The sequence below is a fragment of the Desmodus rotundus genome, chromosome 5, assembly GCF_022682495.2.
Source record: "Desmodus rotundus isolate HL8 chromosome 5, HLdesRot8A.1, whole genome shotgun sequence".
In the NCBI taxonomy this organism is placed as follows: Eukaryota; Metazoa; Chordata; class Mammalia; order Chiroptera; family Phyllostomidae; genus Desmodus; species Desmodus rotundus.
In genome coordinates, this window is record NC_071391.1 from 104,223,893 (window position 1) to 104,243,540 (window position 19,648).

General features: G+C 41.8%; 1 protein-coding gene across 3 annotated transcripts in view; it reads right to left on the reverse strand.

The window, feature by feature from the left end:
* Positions 1-539: 539 nt before the first annotated feature.
* The window catches only part of ANAPC1 (anaphase promoting complex subunit 1), a 94,047-nt gene continuing 74,938 nt past the window's right edge, over positions 540-19,648 (reverse strand). For all 3 annotated transcript variants that reach the window (XM_045184888.2, XM_024576693.3, XM_045184887.2), the window contains 10 exons: positions 17,449-17,535; positions 15,124-15,241; positions 13,270-13,347; positions 12,074-12,141; positions 10,938-11,076; positions 9,012-9,098; positions 7,525-7,620; positions 5,942-6,140; positions 1,489-1,623; positions 540-902 (listed from right to left, as the gene is read on the reverse strand). In XM_045184888.2, the coding sequence (XP_045040823.1) occupies positions 787-902; positions 1,489-1,623; positions 5,942-6,140; positions 7,525-7,620; positions 9,012-9,098; positions 10,938-11,076; positions 12,074-12,141; positions 13,270-13,347; positions 15,124-15,241; positions 17,449-17,535 (1,123 nt within the window). In that variant the 3' untranslated portion in view covers positions 540-786. The remainder of the gene's footprint in view (positions 903-1,488; positions 1,624-5,941; positions 6,141-7,524; positions 7,621-9,011; positions 9,099-10,937; positions 11,077-12,073; positions 12,142-13,269; positions 13,348-15,123; positions 15,242-17,448; positions 17,536-19,648) is intronic.

Genomic DNA, 19,648 nt, shown 5'->3' on the forward strand with positions numbered 1-19,648 from the left:
CCTCTGGGTCCGCATGCGTAAATAAACTCCACTTCGCTACCCCACGACTTCGTCGGAGTCACTTTTCCGTAACACTGTAAACCTGAAGCTGGGGCCGCCTTCTTGAGTCTGTGTCATCCTCATCTAGTCCAGAGACCCCCTCACACAGGTGTACATTCTCTACATGTTGGGTGGAAGCAGACAATTTCTGAATTCCTGTCTGTAGTGGAATTTTCCTGAAGCCTAGAACAGGCTTCACGTTAGCTAATTCTTTCTTAGGATATAAATCTCCCATTTAAGGTGATCAACCAGACTTTGAGGATGCCTGGCACTGGCACTGTAAGTACAAACTAATTTTAAACAAGACAACTGTGACATCTCAGAAAATGAAGGCCTTTTGTTGATGCAGAAAATGTTAAGAGCTTCTTTTAAAACTCTGCATTTCTGAGCATAAAGTCAACTTCGCTTGAACCACCACAGATGAAAGACTTTAAAAAATCCTTGTCCACCGCAGCCCCCACCGCTCTATTCTCTGGAATCCCAAACTAAATCATCAAAAGTTCTGAAAACAAACCAAAAAACTTTATTTAAAAAAGTAAACTTTAACTCACTTTTATAGATCATGTGTTAACGCTGACAGCAACAGTCTGCAATATTTAAAACGCTCAGATTTTACAATACATTGAGGTCTGTGCAGCTCATTTCCCCTCGGTATATTATAACTCACAAATATCTCTTTAGCTCTGTTGTTTGGTCATGTTTTTATGCAGAAGTCACATTTCAGGGCAGGTTTTTCACCAGACATGATCACATAACCATTGGCTGTGGGTTTCCAAGAAGCAAAGGAGCTAATCTTAGCAAAGCTCGCACCGGCATTTTCAGCTGTTTAAATTTGAAGAGGAGTTCAGCAAAGCTTGTGCTCCCTAAAGAAATGCAAATAGTGGGAAAGGTCACAAATACATAGATTCAGCCCCACACCCTCTTTCAAGGAAACTTCAGCCACAATCAGGTTAAAGATGGCATTCTTTCCCTTTAAAAACAATGACCCAAACAGAAAATTTAAGTTATGAGTTTCCCCAATGCACTGTAAAATATAACTTGATATAAAAATTTAAATTCACCCAATCTGTACTTCAGAAAGTGACCTATAACTAACTACATGTGAAACTATTCTTAATTATATACATTATTTAAATACAATTAATGAAAAACTAAAAATAACTTTAATAAAAATCAATTAAGAGAGAATAATAATATAAACATTTAGTTTATTAGTATATATAGGTGTTTGGGCTCTGTGAAGAATCTTCCATCCTTTTCTGAATGTAAATAAAAGTTTATACCTGTGTAAAATTTGAAGTGTTTTTTTCCAGAAAAGATTCCAAAAAGTAACACCCAAACATGAGGACCTAGAGAAAATAAGTCACTAGAAATGTGTCCTACTAAGAAACTAAAAAATAAGTGCTAACCCCATGCACTGAAAAGAAAACGGGCGTAGGTCTGCAGTACCTTCCAGTCCTACAGACGGCAGGTGCTGCGGGGCCGGCACGGAGTGGTAGACGAGGAAGCAGGCCAGCATGCCCAGCTGAGCCTCCTCACAGGGCTGCCCGCTGAGATAGGCGTGCACACACACATCGCCCCCAGCTGTGGGAGAAACACAGGAAATTACACACGTACCACACACTGGGCAGGCGCAATGCTGGGCATTAGGGCTGCTGCGGCCAACCTGACAGAGTGCCTGTCACTGCAGAGTTCGCAGTTGTGGGGCAGAGAGAGGTCGCACAAACAGATGAGGAACTGCACGCTGTGGGGAGTGCTGTGAAAGAACACTGGAGCACTGTGGGGGCCTCCCCACGTGCCCACTTTACCACCCTCCCCTCCTCTGTGGATTGACTTCAGCTCCCAGATGGGGTTCTGACTAGTCTTGGCCAGAGGTTCTCAAACTTTAACCTGGTGGGCCGATTAAAACAAACCCAGAATTTCTTAAGTGGGGCCAGAAAACTTGCATTTCTAACAAGTCCCCAGGAGACGCTGCTGCTGCTGCTGCTGCTCCAGGGACCGCGCTTACAGAACCAGTGATCTGGGGCATCAGGCAATCCTATTCTCCTGACAGGGATGGGCTCAGGGCCGGGCAAACTTGAGCCACTCAGTGAAGGACATTCTCTGCCATGGGGACTGACTGAGGAACGTGCAGGATGAGCTCCACCTCAAGTCCAAGATGTGAGATGCTGGGCAACTCGTTTGCTGGAGGCTCCAGGGGGAAAGTGTCCTAATTCCCACAGCATAGCTCAAAAAAGCCATTCTGTTCTTCCTCCGGGCAAAATGCTGAGCATGAGGCTTGAGACTGTTACAGTCACACATCTAAGTTCTTGCTTCAAGAAACTGGAAAAGGGAAAGCTTGCTTTTGGTTTATTTTTTTCTTTTTCTAGATTCTTGAAGCAAGAACTTAAGATTACTGATTTGAGACTGTTCCTCTTTCACACTGTAAGCATTTGGTGCTATACATTTTCCTCTCAACACAACTCCGCCCACTACCAGACTTCAGAAGTTACTGCGAACCTAACAGGGGACTCAAGAGTTGGAAAATTTTAGTTTAAGGTAAACAGTTAATAAGCCTAATAGGCAATGCATATGTTAAAGCTATTGTTTCAGGAAATGCAGATACGGCCCATCCTGGCTCCCAGAGAGACTGCTGACCTCCTGGGGCACCGCTAAAGACTACCCCCTAAGGAATAAGTGGAGGCATCCGGGCCATTGTGCTCCAGGGAAGAGACAGTCGATAGAGGATAGACCATTGACCACCCACCTGCCTGGGGAACAGCTAACCACCAGGGCAAGAATGCTGAAATTTTTTTTTAAATCTAATTTTCCCTGAATTTCAAACCCCCTCACCACACTTTGTCTTCTGTTATAAAAAGACTGGCTGGGAAGGAAATGAAAGATGGTCCATTAGGGTCTGTTAGGGTTCTCAGATCCCCAGCCATCTGAATAAAGCTCCCATAAAGCTTCAATCCCTGTCTCTGCTTATTGGGTCTAGCATGTGACAGGCAGCATGAACACCAGCTTTTCTGGTTTCAAACCTACAGTAATTAAGACAGTGTGGTCCTGGCATAAATACAGATATATAGACTGAGCAATGCTACAGAACTGAGTCCTTTCACACCTAAAAAGGCAACTGATTTTCAACAAAGCCCCAAAACAGCTCTATTACAAAGGCAAGTCTTTTCCACAAATGGTCCTAGAACTGGACATCTGTATTAAAACAAACAAACAAAAAACCTCAATCCCAACCTTGTACTACATAAAAAGTATTTTGAGATGAATCAGGGGCCTACATATAAAAGATATGACCTGCTGTAGGAAAGATTTCCAGGACCACACTCAAAAAGCAATAACCATAAAATAAACTGATAAATTAAACCTCATCAAAGCTTAAAACTTCTGTTCATCAAAAATCACCCTAAGAAAACAGGCAGCCCTGAACGGTGTAGCTCGGTTGGTTAGGTGTTGTCCTGCAAACCTAAAGGTCTCCAGTTCGATTCCCGGGTCAGGGCACATGCCTGGGTTACAGGTCTGGTCCCTGATCTGGCCATGTACTAACAAGCACCCATCCATGTTTCTCTCTCACATAAATGTTTCTCTCCCTATCTTCCACCTTCCTCTCTAAAAAATAAATAAAATTATTTTAAAAAATAACCAAAAAGTATAAGAAAATATCTGCAAACCATCTCACAAAATACTTGTAGCCAGAATTTTTAGAAGCTCCTACAACTCAATAATCAAGACAGCCAATTAAAAATGGGTAAAGGTTAAACACTTCACAAAGAGTGTATGAATAATGAAAAAAGCACATGAAAAAGCACTTAGCACCCTGAGTAGCCAAGGAAATGCAAATTAAAAGTAAATGAGATACCACTACACATTCACCAGCCTGCCTAAAATTAAACGAACTGACAATGCCAAAAACAACGCTGCCGGCCATTGGGCCATTGCGGTGGCGACAGAAAGTGGCCCGTTTGAAAAGCAGCTGAATGTGGCTGGGGGTGCAGGTACGAAGGTAGAAGGGTGGCAGGGTGCTGGTGACAGCTGAGTCTGGTGATGGGGCTCATTAAACTATTCTGCTTCCTTTTCCATAATAAAATATTAAAAAGTGAAGAAAACTTCTTTAAGTTCTTAACTTAAAACTCATTTTCTCTGCTCAAGATTAAAGTCTAACTGAGGAGAAACACACACAGAACATCTAGACAGTATGATAAATCCAATGTGTTTTGGGATGAACGACTGGTCTGGATTACTACTGAGTGACCCTAACAGTCCACACATGAATTTGTGATTTTAAGGCACAAACACGCATGACATTTCCACACTGATACACACACAGGTTGTACATCTTACTGAACTGATTGTTCTCCATCCTGTGGAAGAAAAGGGGCTACCTGCGAACCCTGGAGAGCCTTACAAACTAAGACCTAAAGTAACCACGCAGGATGGTCTGAAATTGAACTTTCTATGGCAGTGCATGCTGGGTAGTCGTGTCCTAGGCCGGTATTTTTCCCTATCAAAGGTCAATCTTTAACTGAGCCTGTCTGTTGTCTTTTCGCATCTATAACAACACACCTTTGGATGTCAAATTTCCTTTTTCCAGACCCCTGAAAGCACCGCACCACACCAGGGGGAGACCACAGATCCCCTCGTTGTTGTTGTTGTTGTTGTTGTTGTGTTAACTGTTGACAACTACCCTGTACCCACCCGTGTAAGAGTGTCTATCATTTTACTTTCTATCCAACCCCAGAGGTTTCCCCACTTGGCTTTCTCCGGCCTCCCCAATCTATCACCAATGGCTTCCTTGTAACCCTCTTAAACCTCTTTCAACTGTGATGTATATAAAATAAGGTGCTAAATTCCCATTCCCCAGAGCATTTTCTCAATCTATTAAAATTCTGCTTTCTGGCAACTGTCCTCAATTTGGCTCAAACAAACTCAATTCTCTACAGGTCTGAATGTTTCTTATGATGACAATCCCAAAACCGACAGCTAGTTCTTCTGAGAGTGGAGACCACAGGTTTAAGAGTTTTAAAAAGTGATGGGTTCCTCACTATAAAATAAACACCTATTTTGGCAATCAGGGCGGCAGTCAAATTTGGTGGGGGCTCAGAGCAATGCTGCAACCATCAAGTGCCCGGAAGAGCAACAGGGAGAAAGCGGTTCAGTGCTGTTGTGGAGAACGCTCGGGTCACTGCCGAACTTTCCCTGCATTCTATGAACCTGCAGATCGAGATCTGAGGGCGTATTTCTTAACAATAGCAAAGGTCTGCTGCAGGTGATCAAATGCTAAATTGAAGAGAAACAAAACAAGAAAATCTATAAAATAACATATTTTCCCCCAAAGTGAGAACAAAAAATAATTACACTGAAAACAATTTTTAAATTGCAGGAGCTTTCGAATCCCAAGAGGAAATGACAGATGGGACACAGGTGTTAGCACTCCCATGGATAGAAAGTCACTGTTACCTGATGTCCCAGGTTCTCATGGACTCGGAGCTGGTAAAAACAAGTATTCGCTCAATAAGCACAGGGCGGGGGGTGGGGGGCACAGGAGATATGGAAGAGGGAAGAAGATGGCTGCTGGCCTCAGAGAGGGACACACCCCTCAGAAACAGAAGACAGAGGCCAGTAAGGATACACGATCTGATCCTAGAAAAGGTCAAACAGGTTCTTAAGTGCCAAGTGGTATTCAAAATGCTATGTATATTTTTCTCCATGGTTTACAAAGTAGAGTTAAATATATTTATAAAGAAGGTGACGCAGATAATCAGTCTAATTCAACTAACTCGAAACATTAAATTCACGGGCATTGTGGTTTATGCCCAGATTTGTCTTGCTTTCTAACAGGAACATGTTACAGTAGAAAAGCTGAGTCACAGCATTATCTTCAAAGCACAAGGGGCAAGGCTCTTATTACCTTGTAGCCACTGATCCAGGGTGTTATCAATAGAGCATTTTACGACAGGGAGAAACTCGGAGTTCATAAAGAGCCCCCGCTTTGGGTAGTTCTGCATCCGCTCCTGATGGCTTCTGGAGCTGAAAAACTCCAACACCAACTTTATTTGCCAAAGTTCAGATGTCTCAGACATTTCTCTTCTTCCCAGTCTTCTCACAGCCTTGAGGAGAGAAAAGGAGAGCTCTTGGGTAAAAGCCACATGGGCAAATGAGGTCACTCTTGGTTCAATGGCTCTGAAAAATCAAAACCCAACAGGTCTACAGCCAGTCACCTCTGGGAACCCCAGGGTGGGTATCATGAAATGGCTGGAGTGAGGCCAGGGATCCCAGCCTCAGAAGGCTAAAGCAATACTCCTGAAATACTGCTCCTGGGACCCAAATGCAAAGCCACCATGGTGGCAACCGGACAAGGTATTCTTCCACAGACACCTGCTGTGACAGCAGAAGGGCGAAGGTTCCCAGCGTAGAGGAAAAGACACTCGCAGCCAGCAGCGGGCAACAGCCTGTGGGCTGGCTGCTGCAGGGACAGGCGCTGTGGAAAGCGGTGCCAGTGTGAATGCTACACACGGACACCTTCTAATTAATATTGTCAGACACCAGACAGTGCTGGCATTTGGGGCCTATGTGATTATACTGGACATTGCCTTTTAGTTAGAATGTTACCTAGCATGCTGTGATCTTCAGGTCTAGGGGATTGTCCCCTGCCTCAATGTATTTCCCACTCAGCTTTTCAGTAGGGGTAACTGCCATTAGATAATTTTGCTTTAGCTACTGAGTCCCAAATGCTTATCTGTGAACTCTCTGTATCATATTCACCTGAACAGCTGTTTAAAACTGTAGACTCTAGACCTCATCCCAGAAATTCTGATCCAGTAGCTATGGAATGAGCTTCGAGGATCTGTATTTTTAAGACTTCCCAGATACATTTTAGTCGACTTAGAAAACTAATGGCTTAGCTTAACTTCAAATTTGGGTCTAGAAGCTATACTATCAAAAAGCCTTATGTGTTGCTAATAACCTAGAGTGAATAAACTGACCTGATCCTTTAGGAAAGCTGTCAAGCATCATTTCCTGCATTGTTAGGTTGTTTTAAAACAGCAATATCACACACACAAATTAAAAATTAATTGCAGCTTCCTAAACTACACACTGGTCCTGTACTCTTCCAAGCTGCACCACACAGGTGCGCATGTGACCGCCGCCAGCAGGACACAGTGTGTCCGCCTGCCCCTGCTCATCTGCAGTCTCCTCCACAGAGAGGCTCTCAGCGGGGAGGCCAGAGGCCACACAAGGGGAGAAAGGGAAGGAATGTTCTCTCCCTGGTTAAGGAGAATGGGAACCCTAGCGTCAGGCGGCCCATGAAGGGCACTGCTGTCATCATCAGTGCTAAGCTTTTTTGATATGCATAGAGCTTCCCACTTTGATAAAGCTTCCTTTTTAGAAAGTCTAAATGCAGAAGAGAAACTTAAAAGATGAACACTTGGGACCCTGATCTTACTTTCAGGACAAGTCTCATCAGAACTGAATTAGGTCTCTGAACCCTACCTGATCCATTGCTATGTATGCAGGCAACATCTCCGGGGTCTCCTGAGTAACACACTCATAGAGTACTGAAGAAAAGAGATCCAGAATTTCCTGTTTCTGTGAAAAATCAGAAGTTGTTTGTAGCATATCAATGTACATTCCGAAATCAATTCAAGAAACAACTGTATAGCAACCACATGGCCCATTCTTAAGCTCTGCCATGATTGACAGAAAGGGGTAAAACAAGTGGTTGTTTACAAAATCACAGCACATGCAAAATGAAAAATCAATAAAATGCAACCAAAATTAAGTCCCAAGGGACAGTTAAGGATGTAAGTGCCGTGGAGGAGAAAACTGGACCAAGCGTTGGGCGGTGCTGGCAAGGGCAGGATCCAGAGAGGGGACCCAGCACCCAAATACATAGCAGCTACACTGAGCAGAACAAGTTCGGAAAGGCAGCAAAGCCACATCCAACTGGGATGAATGGCAGGCACAAGCCATCATCGGAGACCTGTGGCCTTGGGTGCAGGCCCAGTCTTTACTAGCTGTGATCCTGGGCACGTGCCATCTCTGAGTGGCAGTTTCCGGATCTGTAAACCCTCAAGGATGAGGCACCTACCCTCAGGGTGAGAACTAAATGAGAAAGTTGCATAAAGTACTGAGCAGAGTGCCTAATTCAGGCATCCCTTGTTTTACTGCGTCTCGCCTTACTGCTCTTCACAGGTGTTGTGCTTTTATTGACTAAAGACAAGTCCCTCCTCCAGCAAAGGTATCATGACCCACGTCACTGCAAGACCTACGTCACCACAAGACCTGTGTCACCACAGTGGTCTGGAACCCAACTGGCAGAATCTCTCAGGTATGCCTAAACACAGTAAAGAGTCAATACATTACAAGAGACGAGTTATTCCCCTTTACCCTCTAACCAAGAATGTAAGGTAGTTTCTATCATAACCCCGCTTCTAAAAATGAGGAAACTGCCTGTTGGAGAGGTTAAAAACTTTCGCCAGGCCACACACACTTGTGGGCAACAAGCCATAAATCCCAGATAACCTGACTCCTACATCTAGGCTTTGCCTTCTGCAACAATGGATTGAATCAGTGGCCTGGGGAACCCTGAACCCTGAAGAAAACAGTTTACAACCACAACGGAAAGAAGGGGTATAAGATACAGAGGAAACAAAATAAAATTACATAAAAATAAGAGAAGGGTGGTAAACATTGAAAACATAAGTCAGTATAAGAATGGATATAAGAAAGTTAATCACCTATTAAAATTAGTGTCTTAGAAATTTTAAATTGCTTCTTCTATCAAGGTAGGAAGTTACTGAATTTAATAGTTTTAGAGTATGGAAAAATCTCGATTGCCATGCAAAAATCACCCAGTGTACCTAAGCCATGTCATCAATGTCAAAGACAGACAGGGGTACTACAGATTTTTTGGTGGTGTCCACAGGTAGACATATTAACCAATTCTACCCTCGGAGCTGAGCAAACCATATATATACCTGGCCCATGTTCACGGTGGGTTTGCAGAAATACTCAGCAAATGACAGAAGTGCTGGATCAGAAGTGAATGCTGAAATTGTTTCAGGCTAAAAAATAAACAGACAACAACAAATATAAGTAAGGTATAAGGATTACTTTCTTTATGCTTCAAATTGCAATGTATGCAATTGTAAGAAATCTACCTCACTTTCTTCACACAATGATCCCACAAAATCCAAGGTGAAACAAACTTGCTAGAGCTTCATCAACCTGTTCTCAGAAGGGTTAGAAGCTTTTTGCACAAGCTAACATGAACTACAATCAAAAGGCCAACAACAGGTCTTTCTTTACATAGCTTACCCCCCAAAAAAGCTTTCCTCCTCACTCACTGACTAACCGAAGAGCAAACTAGATTATTACTGGAAAGGTATGGAAAAAAAGAATGCCAAATAAACCACTTGCAAAACTACAAATACTGGATGATTCCACTTACGTGAGATACCTGTCATAAAAATCATAGACAGAAAGTAGAATGGAGGTTGCCAAGGGTCGGGGATGGGGTGGAGAGTGGGGAGTTACTGTTTAATGGAGACAAAGTTTCGGTTTTGCAAGATGAAAAGAGTTTTGGAGATGATGGAGGTGATAGCTACAAAATATGAATGTACTTATATCACTGACCTATATAGTTAAAAAGGGTAACGTAGTAAATTTTATGTATATTTTACCACAATAAAAAAATTAGAAGGAAAAAGACCATTACCCAAGGTTCAATACTGAAAATGGAATATGAATGTATGTATTACCATTTTCCACTAAGGTTTCTATTTTACTTCCGAACTCTCAGCAGTCAGAAAACTGAGATGTCTTTTAATTTTTATACACTTTCCCCATTCAAATTCAAGTCTAAACTTACTTATTTTCTTTATAAACTGGAATATTTTAGATGGGCTGTAATTTATATAAGAAGCAATAGTGCTAATATGCTAAACTTTGTCCAAAATTCCTGCAGAAGTACTTCTTAGCCTATCGACTACTGCCAAACAACATTCACTGATGTTAAATGACTCCATCTCTTTAGACCCTGGGAACTACTACAAAGACTCAGTCTAAGTCACTGACCTACAATGCAATGTGAGTTGAATTAAAATAAACTGCTGCCTCCTTACTGGGAAGACCAAAGACCACCACTCAGTGCTCTGTCGCCACTGAGCTAGTCCGTGTGCTGTTTCGCTCTGGGCAATTATCCTCAAGGGTCCCGACTACCTTATACTGTTTCTAATGCATCTCCAGTAGGAACACATTTGCTCATGAAATTAGTGAAAACTGGGGTTCAATTCTGAAATTCTGATGGTAGATCATGGGAGACATTTCTAGTGTTGGAAGCTTATTTGAGTTCTGGAATGTAGAGCACAGTATGTACTGAACCCTTGGGGGTGAGGCCGCTTTGTAAAATCTTTATTTATTCATTCCAAATACTACTGTATTAGCATTCAGATACTAGGAAGATAAAGCCAATAAAATAAGGCTAAATCTGTCATCATTTTTATCCTCATCAAGATGTAAGCAACAAATTGAAGTTTAAAAATGAAACTAAGTGCTACCTTGCAAAAAATGTTTTTCTACTTTATCATGAATTAAGTAAATCTTGACAGAGTTGAGGATTAATCATTATTAAACTAAACATTTCCATAGTGTTAAGATATACTGTGACTACCTCTGCTGTTACATCTGCCGGCAGAGTGCTGGCAGATGGCCCACACTTTATTATGACTTCCACTTAAAGCCACAAACAGACCCAGGGTCATTCACTGTCTACAGTCTGCAGTGATGAGAGGCAGCAGATCCATGAACAGCACCATAAATGCTATCCCAGAAGCACGTCTTTAGGTGGGTGAATGGGATGTGGAATTCTTCCCTGTTCTCCAGTTTTTACCGACCCACACTACCTTGAAAGCCCGAGCTTCAGAGTTCCTGTTAGCAACAGTCTGGGCCAACAAACTCTGCCATCCCATTGGATCTTCCTTGTAGGACAGCTGGCCCGCTCTGAGCTTCACATACAAAACCCCATCCTTGGAAAGGATTGACCTGAAAGAAAACAAGAATGAATTTAATATGAGGTGTTATTGGTGGTTCTTGGTCAGAAACGTTATGGTTCCCAACACCATGCTCTCATGAGATGAAGTCTCCACCATTTTCCACTAAAGTACATGATTGCTTACTGTGTCTATCATTAAATCAGGCCCTACAAAAGAGCTAAAACAACTTCTGTTTTTCTTTGGCCTCTAGACTCAGGGAACTTGTTAAGTAAGAAGGCATTCTGACTGTCTGCTCGTGTGTGAGCTTCAAAGGCAGTATTTAGTCTGACAGGTCTCCTGTTCCCTATGGCCCTGAGCGTGTGCTACGCATGGGTCACAGAGGTATGAGGGGCTGCTGACGGGTGTGCCGCAGAAAGAAAGCGCCCTGCCATCGAAAGACAGAACAACACAGAACACAGCCACTGTACAGAGAGCTCGGAGGAAATGGAAAGTGGGACTGAATACAAACTTTTGCAAGCTTGTTAAATTTTCTAGAAATTTAAAGACTTAATTTACATACCACTGCAGGTAGAAAATTATTAACATTCTCTGTTCATTAAAGAAATTACTTACATGTGACAATTTCTACCCAAGACCAATCTACCATAATCTTTTAATTTTATGGCAACAGTCTAACAAGAGAATAGTAAAGGGACACAACAGAAAATGTCATCTGACAAATATCAACTCAACTGTCCCAAGTTTCCTTTGTGGGGACACATCAGTCTTATTTTCTGAAGCTACATTGTTCATCATTGCTCCGACATATAATTCCACTACTGCCCCAACTTAAGTCACTTCAAGTTTCTTAATGAATAAATATAAATATTTAGGGTTTTACTTCTATATTAAAATTTTCATTTTCTAACACAATTGTCTCAAAGATACTGTCCTGGATGAGATCTAAGCATGACAGCATGACATTCGAGGTGATAATCTATAATTTATACCTTCCCATATACTTCTATTCCCTTCACAGAGACAGCTGAGAAATTCAATATACTTACTTCAAGTGCTGCGTTCCCTTGCTTAAGTCTATGAGCAGTTCCCAGTACCGTGGGCCTTTAACTTTAATCTGCCAAGATAAATGTAAATACAGTCAACCCAATGCTGCAAAAGTGCGAGTCTGACACAATTAGACCCATGCTTCACAGAGGAAATAAGAAAAACTGGGCAGGAAAGAGATAATGAGAGGTTGACAAGCTCTATTTCCAGACAAAGATGCACGTGAGTGATGTTCTGAGGCCATCTAACCTATCAGGAAAGACCTTCCCTATTCCCCATGACAGCTCCTTCTGGGGCTGCTTTCCTATCTCCTGCGAAACACTAAGAAAGCGGGAAAAGGGCAGTAGCCACCATGTCCAGCCTCAAGGTGGCAAGAAGAAGCCCCTGAAGCAGCCCAAGAGGCAGGTCAGGAAGATAGATGAGGAAAATAAGGCATTCAAGTAGAAGTAAAAAGAGAAGAAAACAGAGCTAAAAGCAAAGACTGTGCACAGGACAACGGTCCCCAACCTCTCTGGTGCCAGGGACTGGGTTTGTGGAAGACAATTTTTCCATGGACAGGGGAGGTGGGGGAATGGAGCTCAGCCAGTAATGCAGGGAGTGGGGGAGCAGGATGAAGCTTCGCTTGCTTGCTGCTCACTTCCTGCTGCGCGGCCCAGCCGTGGACTGGTACAGGTCCCTGGCCCAGAGGTTGGGGACCCTGGCTGTGGGGAGACGCCCCTTAGCCACAGGTGGAAATAAGAATTCTGGCAAGAGTGAGCTGTTTTTTGTGCCTGGGATAACAGTGATCCCTAATTCCATTCCTGTTTTAACATCTGGATCCTGTTATAACATCTGTTGCCACCTATAGCTAGAATGAAGTGTTCTCCTGAAGTCTGCTGTACATTTAAAAATAAACTTTTGTATAAAAAAAAGTAATAATAATCCTGCAGTGGCTCATCTCTTTAGTTCTTCTCACTCGGCCATTTCACCCTCAGCTGTGAGGTCACAGGAAACCCAGCCCAGAATCCTGCCCAAGTGTGTTCTTCAGCCTCTGTTCCATCCCAAATTCTGTACCCCCTGGAATTAAACCAACTCATTTTGAAGGGAAAAAAAGAAAACACTGTGAAAGCACAGGCTTTTGTTTAGCTATCTTTTGTGCTAAGCTTCTCTGGTTGAATCTACCCCTTGGATGGATCTCCCTAAATCATACCCAACTTACCTGCTTTAAAAGGTGGAGCTCTGGAAGAAGGGTGGGAGCCATCAGTTCTTCTTTGGTTTGCTCATACCACTGAGTGCCCTTCAGAAATATAAGAGAACAGCCACATTCACTATGGAGTTAGGGCAGTGATTTTCAACCTTTTTCATCTCATGGCACACAAATTACTAAAATTCTGCAGCACACCAAAAATAAAACAAAAAAACAGAAAATGGAATTATCTTCTGGAGGGTGGCCCCTTGTAGTACAGGCTTCCCCTAGTAGGTGAGTGTTCTAGGATCCCATCTGTATCCGTGTACCAGATGGCATTGTTGTCAGAGGCTGTGTTCAGCTTCAGTGAATTTTTTTTGAAGACTCTTTTAATGTGTTTGCCCATTGCATGATGGGGGATTTACGAGCATACCTGCCCGCACTGTGCTGAGTGTTCATCAGTTTTTGACCAAAAATGGCATGACTCCCCACCCTCCCTACTCATCCATTCTCACCCCAAGTGACTTTTTTTTATTGTTTGCCAGATGAAAAAAGTCCTCAAAGGGTAACATTTTGCCAGTGTGGAAGAGGTGAACCAAAAAAATGGCAGAAGCACTAAAAGGCATCAAAATCGATTGAGTTTAAAAACTGTTCTGGGCAGTGCAAAAACATCTTGATAGGTATATTGCATCAAACGGAGAATACTTTGAAATTGACTGAAGTTTAAACATGTTAATAAAGACACAATTTTTTATAAATAAATTCTGAGGTTTTTTGGGCCCCCCTCATATTTTTTCTAATCTGACAAAAAAAAAAAAAGGTACAATTTTTATTCATTCACCCTGAACAGTTATTGTTGTGTTGGCTGTCGTCACTTTTTTATTTCACAATTTGAGGGAAAAGAGGTCAGTGTCCGTGACTAAACAGTCAGGTACTGCACATTTTAAAACTTCTTGTGGCGCACTGGTGGAAAATCACTGAGTGAGAGGATGCTACAAAGAAGAAACGTCTCCACTTTACGCTTCTCCTTCCCCACAGTTTGTACACAGAGTACCAAATGGCATAAGACCTTCTCTGATACTCAAGTCTCAAAGGGTTCAAGCCTATGACTCTTTGTGGGTCCGCATTGCCTTCTGTCACTTCGAGACCTGCACTCCGTTGACAGCAGTACTGCCAATATGCACTTGCCACGCCTCATGATGCCTTCTCTGCTAGGACCATGCCCTACAGTTGGCACGTCCTCAGCCCAAACACAGTGGCTGCTTCCACCCCCCACCCTGCCACCCCGCACACATGCACATAGCAGGACAGAGCACTTCTGTGCTCCACCTGCATTCCGCACATACCTCTGGCTACCACTCTATTCTTATGGCATCCCTGCCTAGCTCCCCAATAGACAAGGAATATGACAGTGTCATATTCTGCATCCCAGAGCCTAGCACAATTTTGATACATAGAAGGTACTTAATCATTTTCTGAATAAAGGAAGGATACATTATGGATAATCTACTCCAGCATCTAAGTCAAAGATCGCTCATCAAACACAGACCACTGGCTTTAAAGTGCTCTGCTAACAAATCTCAGAACAGCTGCAACTCAGTTCATTGTTTAGAACACTACCATCGGCCACTGAAAGTTAACAGGGACATTTTCAAACAGCTCTAAGGATGAAAGAGCAGCTGTTTTCTCTAAGATCTTAGGCCCACAGACCGTAAGTGAGCCTGACTGTCCAGAAGGATGTGCAAGAACTTCAGAGGCTTCAGTTTTTGTGAGGGTTCAACTCCCTACTGCCATCTTCTAAAGGACAATACTTTCAAAATACTTAGACCTGCAAAGATAGGTGAGTGGTAGTAAAATTACAAATCGATGACGGGGGGAAAGAGTTACCTTATATGTAACTTCTAAAAGGGCATAGCAGGGAGTATCTGTGTCCACATCCACAGGCACCAGCAGCCGTGGTTCTGCAGCCAGCACATACAGGTGCCGCAGAGCCTGGAGATGATACCTGCTCATGGAAAACAGACAGGAGGTAATCAACAGGTGACAAGAGCTTGAGCTCTACACTCTGCTGTGGCCGACAAGCTGTACCAGGCAGATGCTAGCATGCTATATTGCAACGACAGCTATCCTGAAGGAAGATGAGGCAATCCAATTAAAAAGTCCTGGAGAGCAATTCTCTTTAAAAAATTATAGACACTTGGCCCTGGCTGGTGTGGCTCAGTGGTTGAATGCCAGCCTGCAAATCAAAGGGTTGCTGGTTTGATTCCCAGTATAGGACACATGCCTGAGTTGTGGGCCAGGTCCCCAGTAGGAGGCGCATGAGAGGCAACCACACATTGATGTTTCTCTCCCTCTCTTTCTCCTCTCTAAATAAATAAATAAAATCTTTTTAAAAAATAAATAATTATAGACACTTGATCCTTTACCAAAGAATTCTTTATAAAATATATTTTTTAGTTTATTTTTAGAGATGGGAAAGGGAGGGAGAAAGAGATAAAGAGAAACATCAATTGTCTGCCTCTCACACAACCCCAACCAGGGATCTGGCCCACAACCCAGGCATGTTCCCTGACCAGGAATAGAAATGGACACCTTTCGGTTTGCAGGATGACACCCAACCCACTGAGCTACACCAGTCAGGGCTACACAAGAATTCTTGAGTTTTCAGTTACAAGGTTTTATATAGGGTGGTAAAAATCTAACATGAAATCATGTAGTAATAAATTGATCACTTATAAAATCAGTTTTCAAATTTCCTTTTCTGCTCAACATGGGCACCTCTTTTTACCTCCTAAGGAATTTATTTCTAGGGTTTTTTTTTCTTAAGCATTGATAGGGAAGAAGGGGGAGAAAACAGTGCCAGTTTTCCTCAGATAGGAAAGCTCTTCTACTAGGATGTACAAACACATACACACACACAGAATACAGTGCAACCAAAAATAACATGTGAGAAAATGACAATATTCTTCTTTCTGTGTGTATGCTTTCTCAGTTTTCAAAAATAATTAAAATTTATTTTAGAATTTAAACACACAAAAGAGTTTTTACATTTTAAGATCCCAGAAGATAAGAATGAAATGAGACTTCACATTATTTTTTTTAATTTACTTATAGCAATACCCTCCCTATTCCCACCAACATCTACTCATCCCTAATAAATCTATTAGAAATAAAATCAACCATGGCCAGGAAAAAAAAACCCTGGTATTTATCAGTCACATAAAGCTTCTCTGTGTTTAACATCAAATTGCTTTGTTTAAAATAGTTAAACCAACAAACATGATGACCAGCACTATGTAAGTGTGGCTCTCCACTGTACCCTAACCAACAGCTAAGTGTAACGACCCAGAAGTGTTTCCTAACTAAAATGTTCTTACGCACTGCCTATCATTAAAGCTTGGGCTTCAGGTCAGGCCACTTTTGTAAAAGAAGTTTCTCTACGGGTTCCAATACGGTTTAAAGTGATGGCTTTGTTACCACAATGAGCAGCTCATCCCTGGGCAGTTGTTAGGGTGCCTTCAGGTGAGAGCACTGGGCATCTCAGATGTCACTGAGATGTAAGCAGCTCTTTCCTTCCCTTACTCCATGTGCAGGAGATCTGCTGTACCTGAAGGTCTAGGGAAACAGAAGCGTGGGTAGTCCTTTGTGCTCTGAAGGCACAGCTTTTGCACTGTCAGATTGCTCCCATGTGTTTTGAGGTTCTACTGCTCACTGCCACTTCTAAACTGACTCTGATTTTTTTGCTGCACTTTGCTTTTCTTGTCCCTTCCACGTCATTTATATAAAACTTCTTGGCATTCATGTAAAAGGGAAAAAAAGAATTCCTATAGGCATTGCCACTAAATCAGACAAATTTCTCTTTTGGGATTAATTATAGCACAAAATGTACCGTCTTCAGCTCCTCTTGGCTACTATCTCTTGCTTGCTGAATTTTTCCCTAGAGACAACCCTGTTGATCTACTTCTGGGTTCAGAGCAGTTCTACCGGTTGGAGTACCGTGGAAGACCAACCAGTCATCAGATGTCCAAAGTGCTCTTCTGGTCTAAAACTTTATGAAAGAAACTTCTTAAAATATTTAGCCAGAAAGATAATTAAGTTCAAGAACACAATAAAGCTAATTTGGAAATGAGTCCATGGAACCAAAACACGATCAACTTATTCCCTTAGAGAGCTTAAAAAAGATCACGTTGAGAAGAGAATCACTGGACTCACCGATTGTCAGTGCTGTGAGCTGGGAAGTGCGGGTAAAGGGCACAGAGGAGAGCGGCAATGGAGGAGTTTGAGGTGCTCAGAGAGTACCTGCAAGATAAATGCAGAGGTGCAGACGGAATCAGTGATACCGCCAAACTTTCACAGCATTCTTGAAAACCAGGCAATCGGCGTCCTCACTGTGACAAGGCGTAGGCAAGGCCTTGAAAATACGTGTCGGTGCTGTGCACATTTACTTCTCGGTCCACGAACCACTTCAAGATCATGTACTACTTAAAGCAGATGCATCATTCCACGAATGTTAAATTATAAAATTTGAACTAATAAGCAAAGCCTTAATCTAAAGTAAGCACAGTACTGAGGACCATGAGTGCGGTCCTAGAGATTATAGATATTTAAAAAGTCAGGTACAGAGTACGCCTCCTTCTTCTCCAGTTTTATTTATGCCTATTTATAAAATTATGAACATTGCTTTTAAAAACACAAGGTTTTTTTATTGGGTACCTCAAACTTTCTGTTTCTGTAAAGCATGAACAATTCCTCGACTGATAAACTAAGTAAGAAAGGCAAAGTTATCATTAAAAGTTGCAATGATTGCATAAATAACTATTTCTCAAAATACAAATACCTTTTTTTGGTTATCATTTGGTTAATGATAAACTTATTTTATAAAATCCACAAACTCTTAGTAAAGCAAAATCTTTCAAAATCTTCCTTAAATTATTTTAATGTTGCTCAAATTCAGCATGGCAAATGGACAGATTAAAGTTCTAGTTTATCTTACAAATATTTTCAAATAAAGATTATACAGGACATCATATAAAAACACTGTTCAAGCGATTCAATATATTTCTATATTTTATTATACATGCTCACACACATATCCCCCAACCTCTGTCCCTGTTTCTATTTTCAAGTAGGGTAAGAATTTAGCATTTATTGCACACACATATTTAATTAATTTAGGAAGAAAAGATTTCAAAATTTAAGGAAATATTTTGACACGTGCATTTTCTCTTTATCATTTTGATGAAACCACAATCCAAAGACGAGCATTAGATATTAATGTTGGGAATTCAGAGATTAAACGTAAGGGTGTAGCTGTGCTGTCAGAAACTCCCAGGCTGTCACAGAGTACTCAAAACCATTAAACAACCAGGAATCACTGGAAAGGCAGATGCAGTGTGGGAGAAAGCCTACTCAATATGATGAGCAAGTAGGTCACTCGGTATGTAATGATGAGAGATGGGGTCGAATAAGAGAATAGAATTAATGCAGGGGCTTACTATGAAAAGAAAACAGAATTTCAAAAATCATAAAATAGAAGAATTTTTATACTAGCATTTCTTCAGCCATTCTTAATTCTCAGTGATTAAAGAAGAACAAGTGTAGAAAACCTGTTAAAAGGGCATGCAATCGTTCTGACAGCCTCCACTTTCTATGCTTTGGAAAGGCAAGTTCCAATGTTTAGTTCAGTCTGAAAGAGGACAGATAAACCGACATGACTTGCAGAATTTGTGTCTGTGCACCAAGGTCACACACACTAGAGCGGAGTAAATGCAGGGAGCACCACGTTTACTGCCGGGAAGACTCAACGCTGTGACTTCGGTACTGAGACTTCAATTCCTCCCAAACCCATGTACGGACTCAGTGCAATTCTGATCAGCGTTTTAACAGGCTATTTAGTGCGGCAACCACACAGGAATTCCAATACTAACACAGTGTGGAACTCCAAAGAGCCAAGAATAGAAAAACACACTCAAAAAGAAATCCCAGTATGGAGGGTTTATTCTACCGTATATCATATATCACGGCTTACTATAAAGCTACAATAATTAAGAAAGTCTGGTATTGGTGCAAGTATGGAAATGTATACCAACTGAACATAAGAGCCCAGAAATAAACACATGTATAAGAACACTTATTTTATAACAAACGTGTTTCCGCAGAACAGTGGAGAAAGTACAAACTTCTCTATAACGGTGCACCAAAAATATCAGTTCCAGGTAGGTTTTAAATCGTAATGAATGGAGAAGCTAAAAAACTTCTGGAAGACAAGTATCTTCATTGGGTGCAGGGAGGGTGTGGAAAAACATTTCATGGACAAAAAAGTACAAACCATGAAATAAAAATAATAATTCTCATCAAAAGACATTATTAAGCAAGTTTAAAGACAAGCCACAGAGTAGGAGAAGGTAACTAC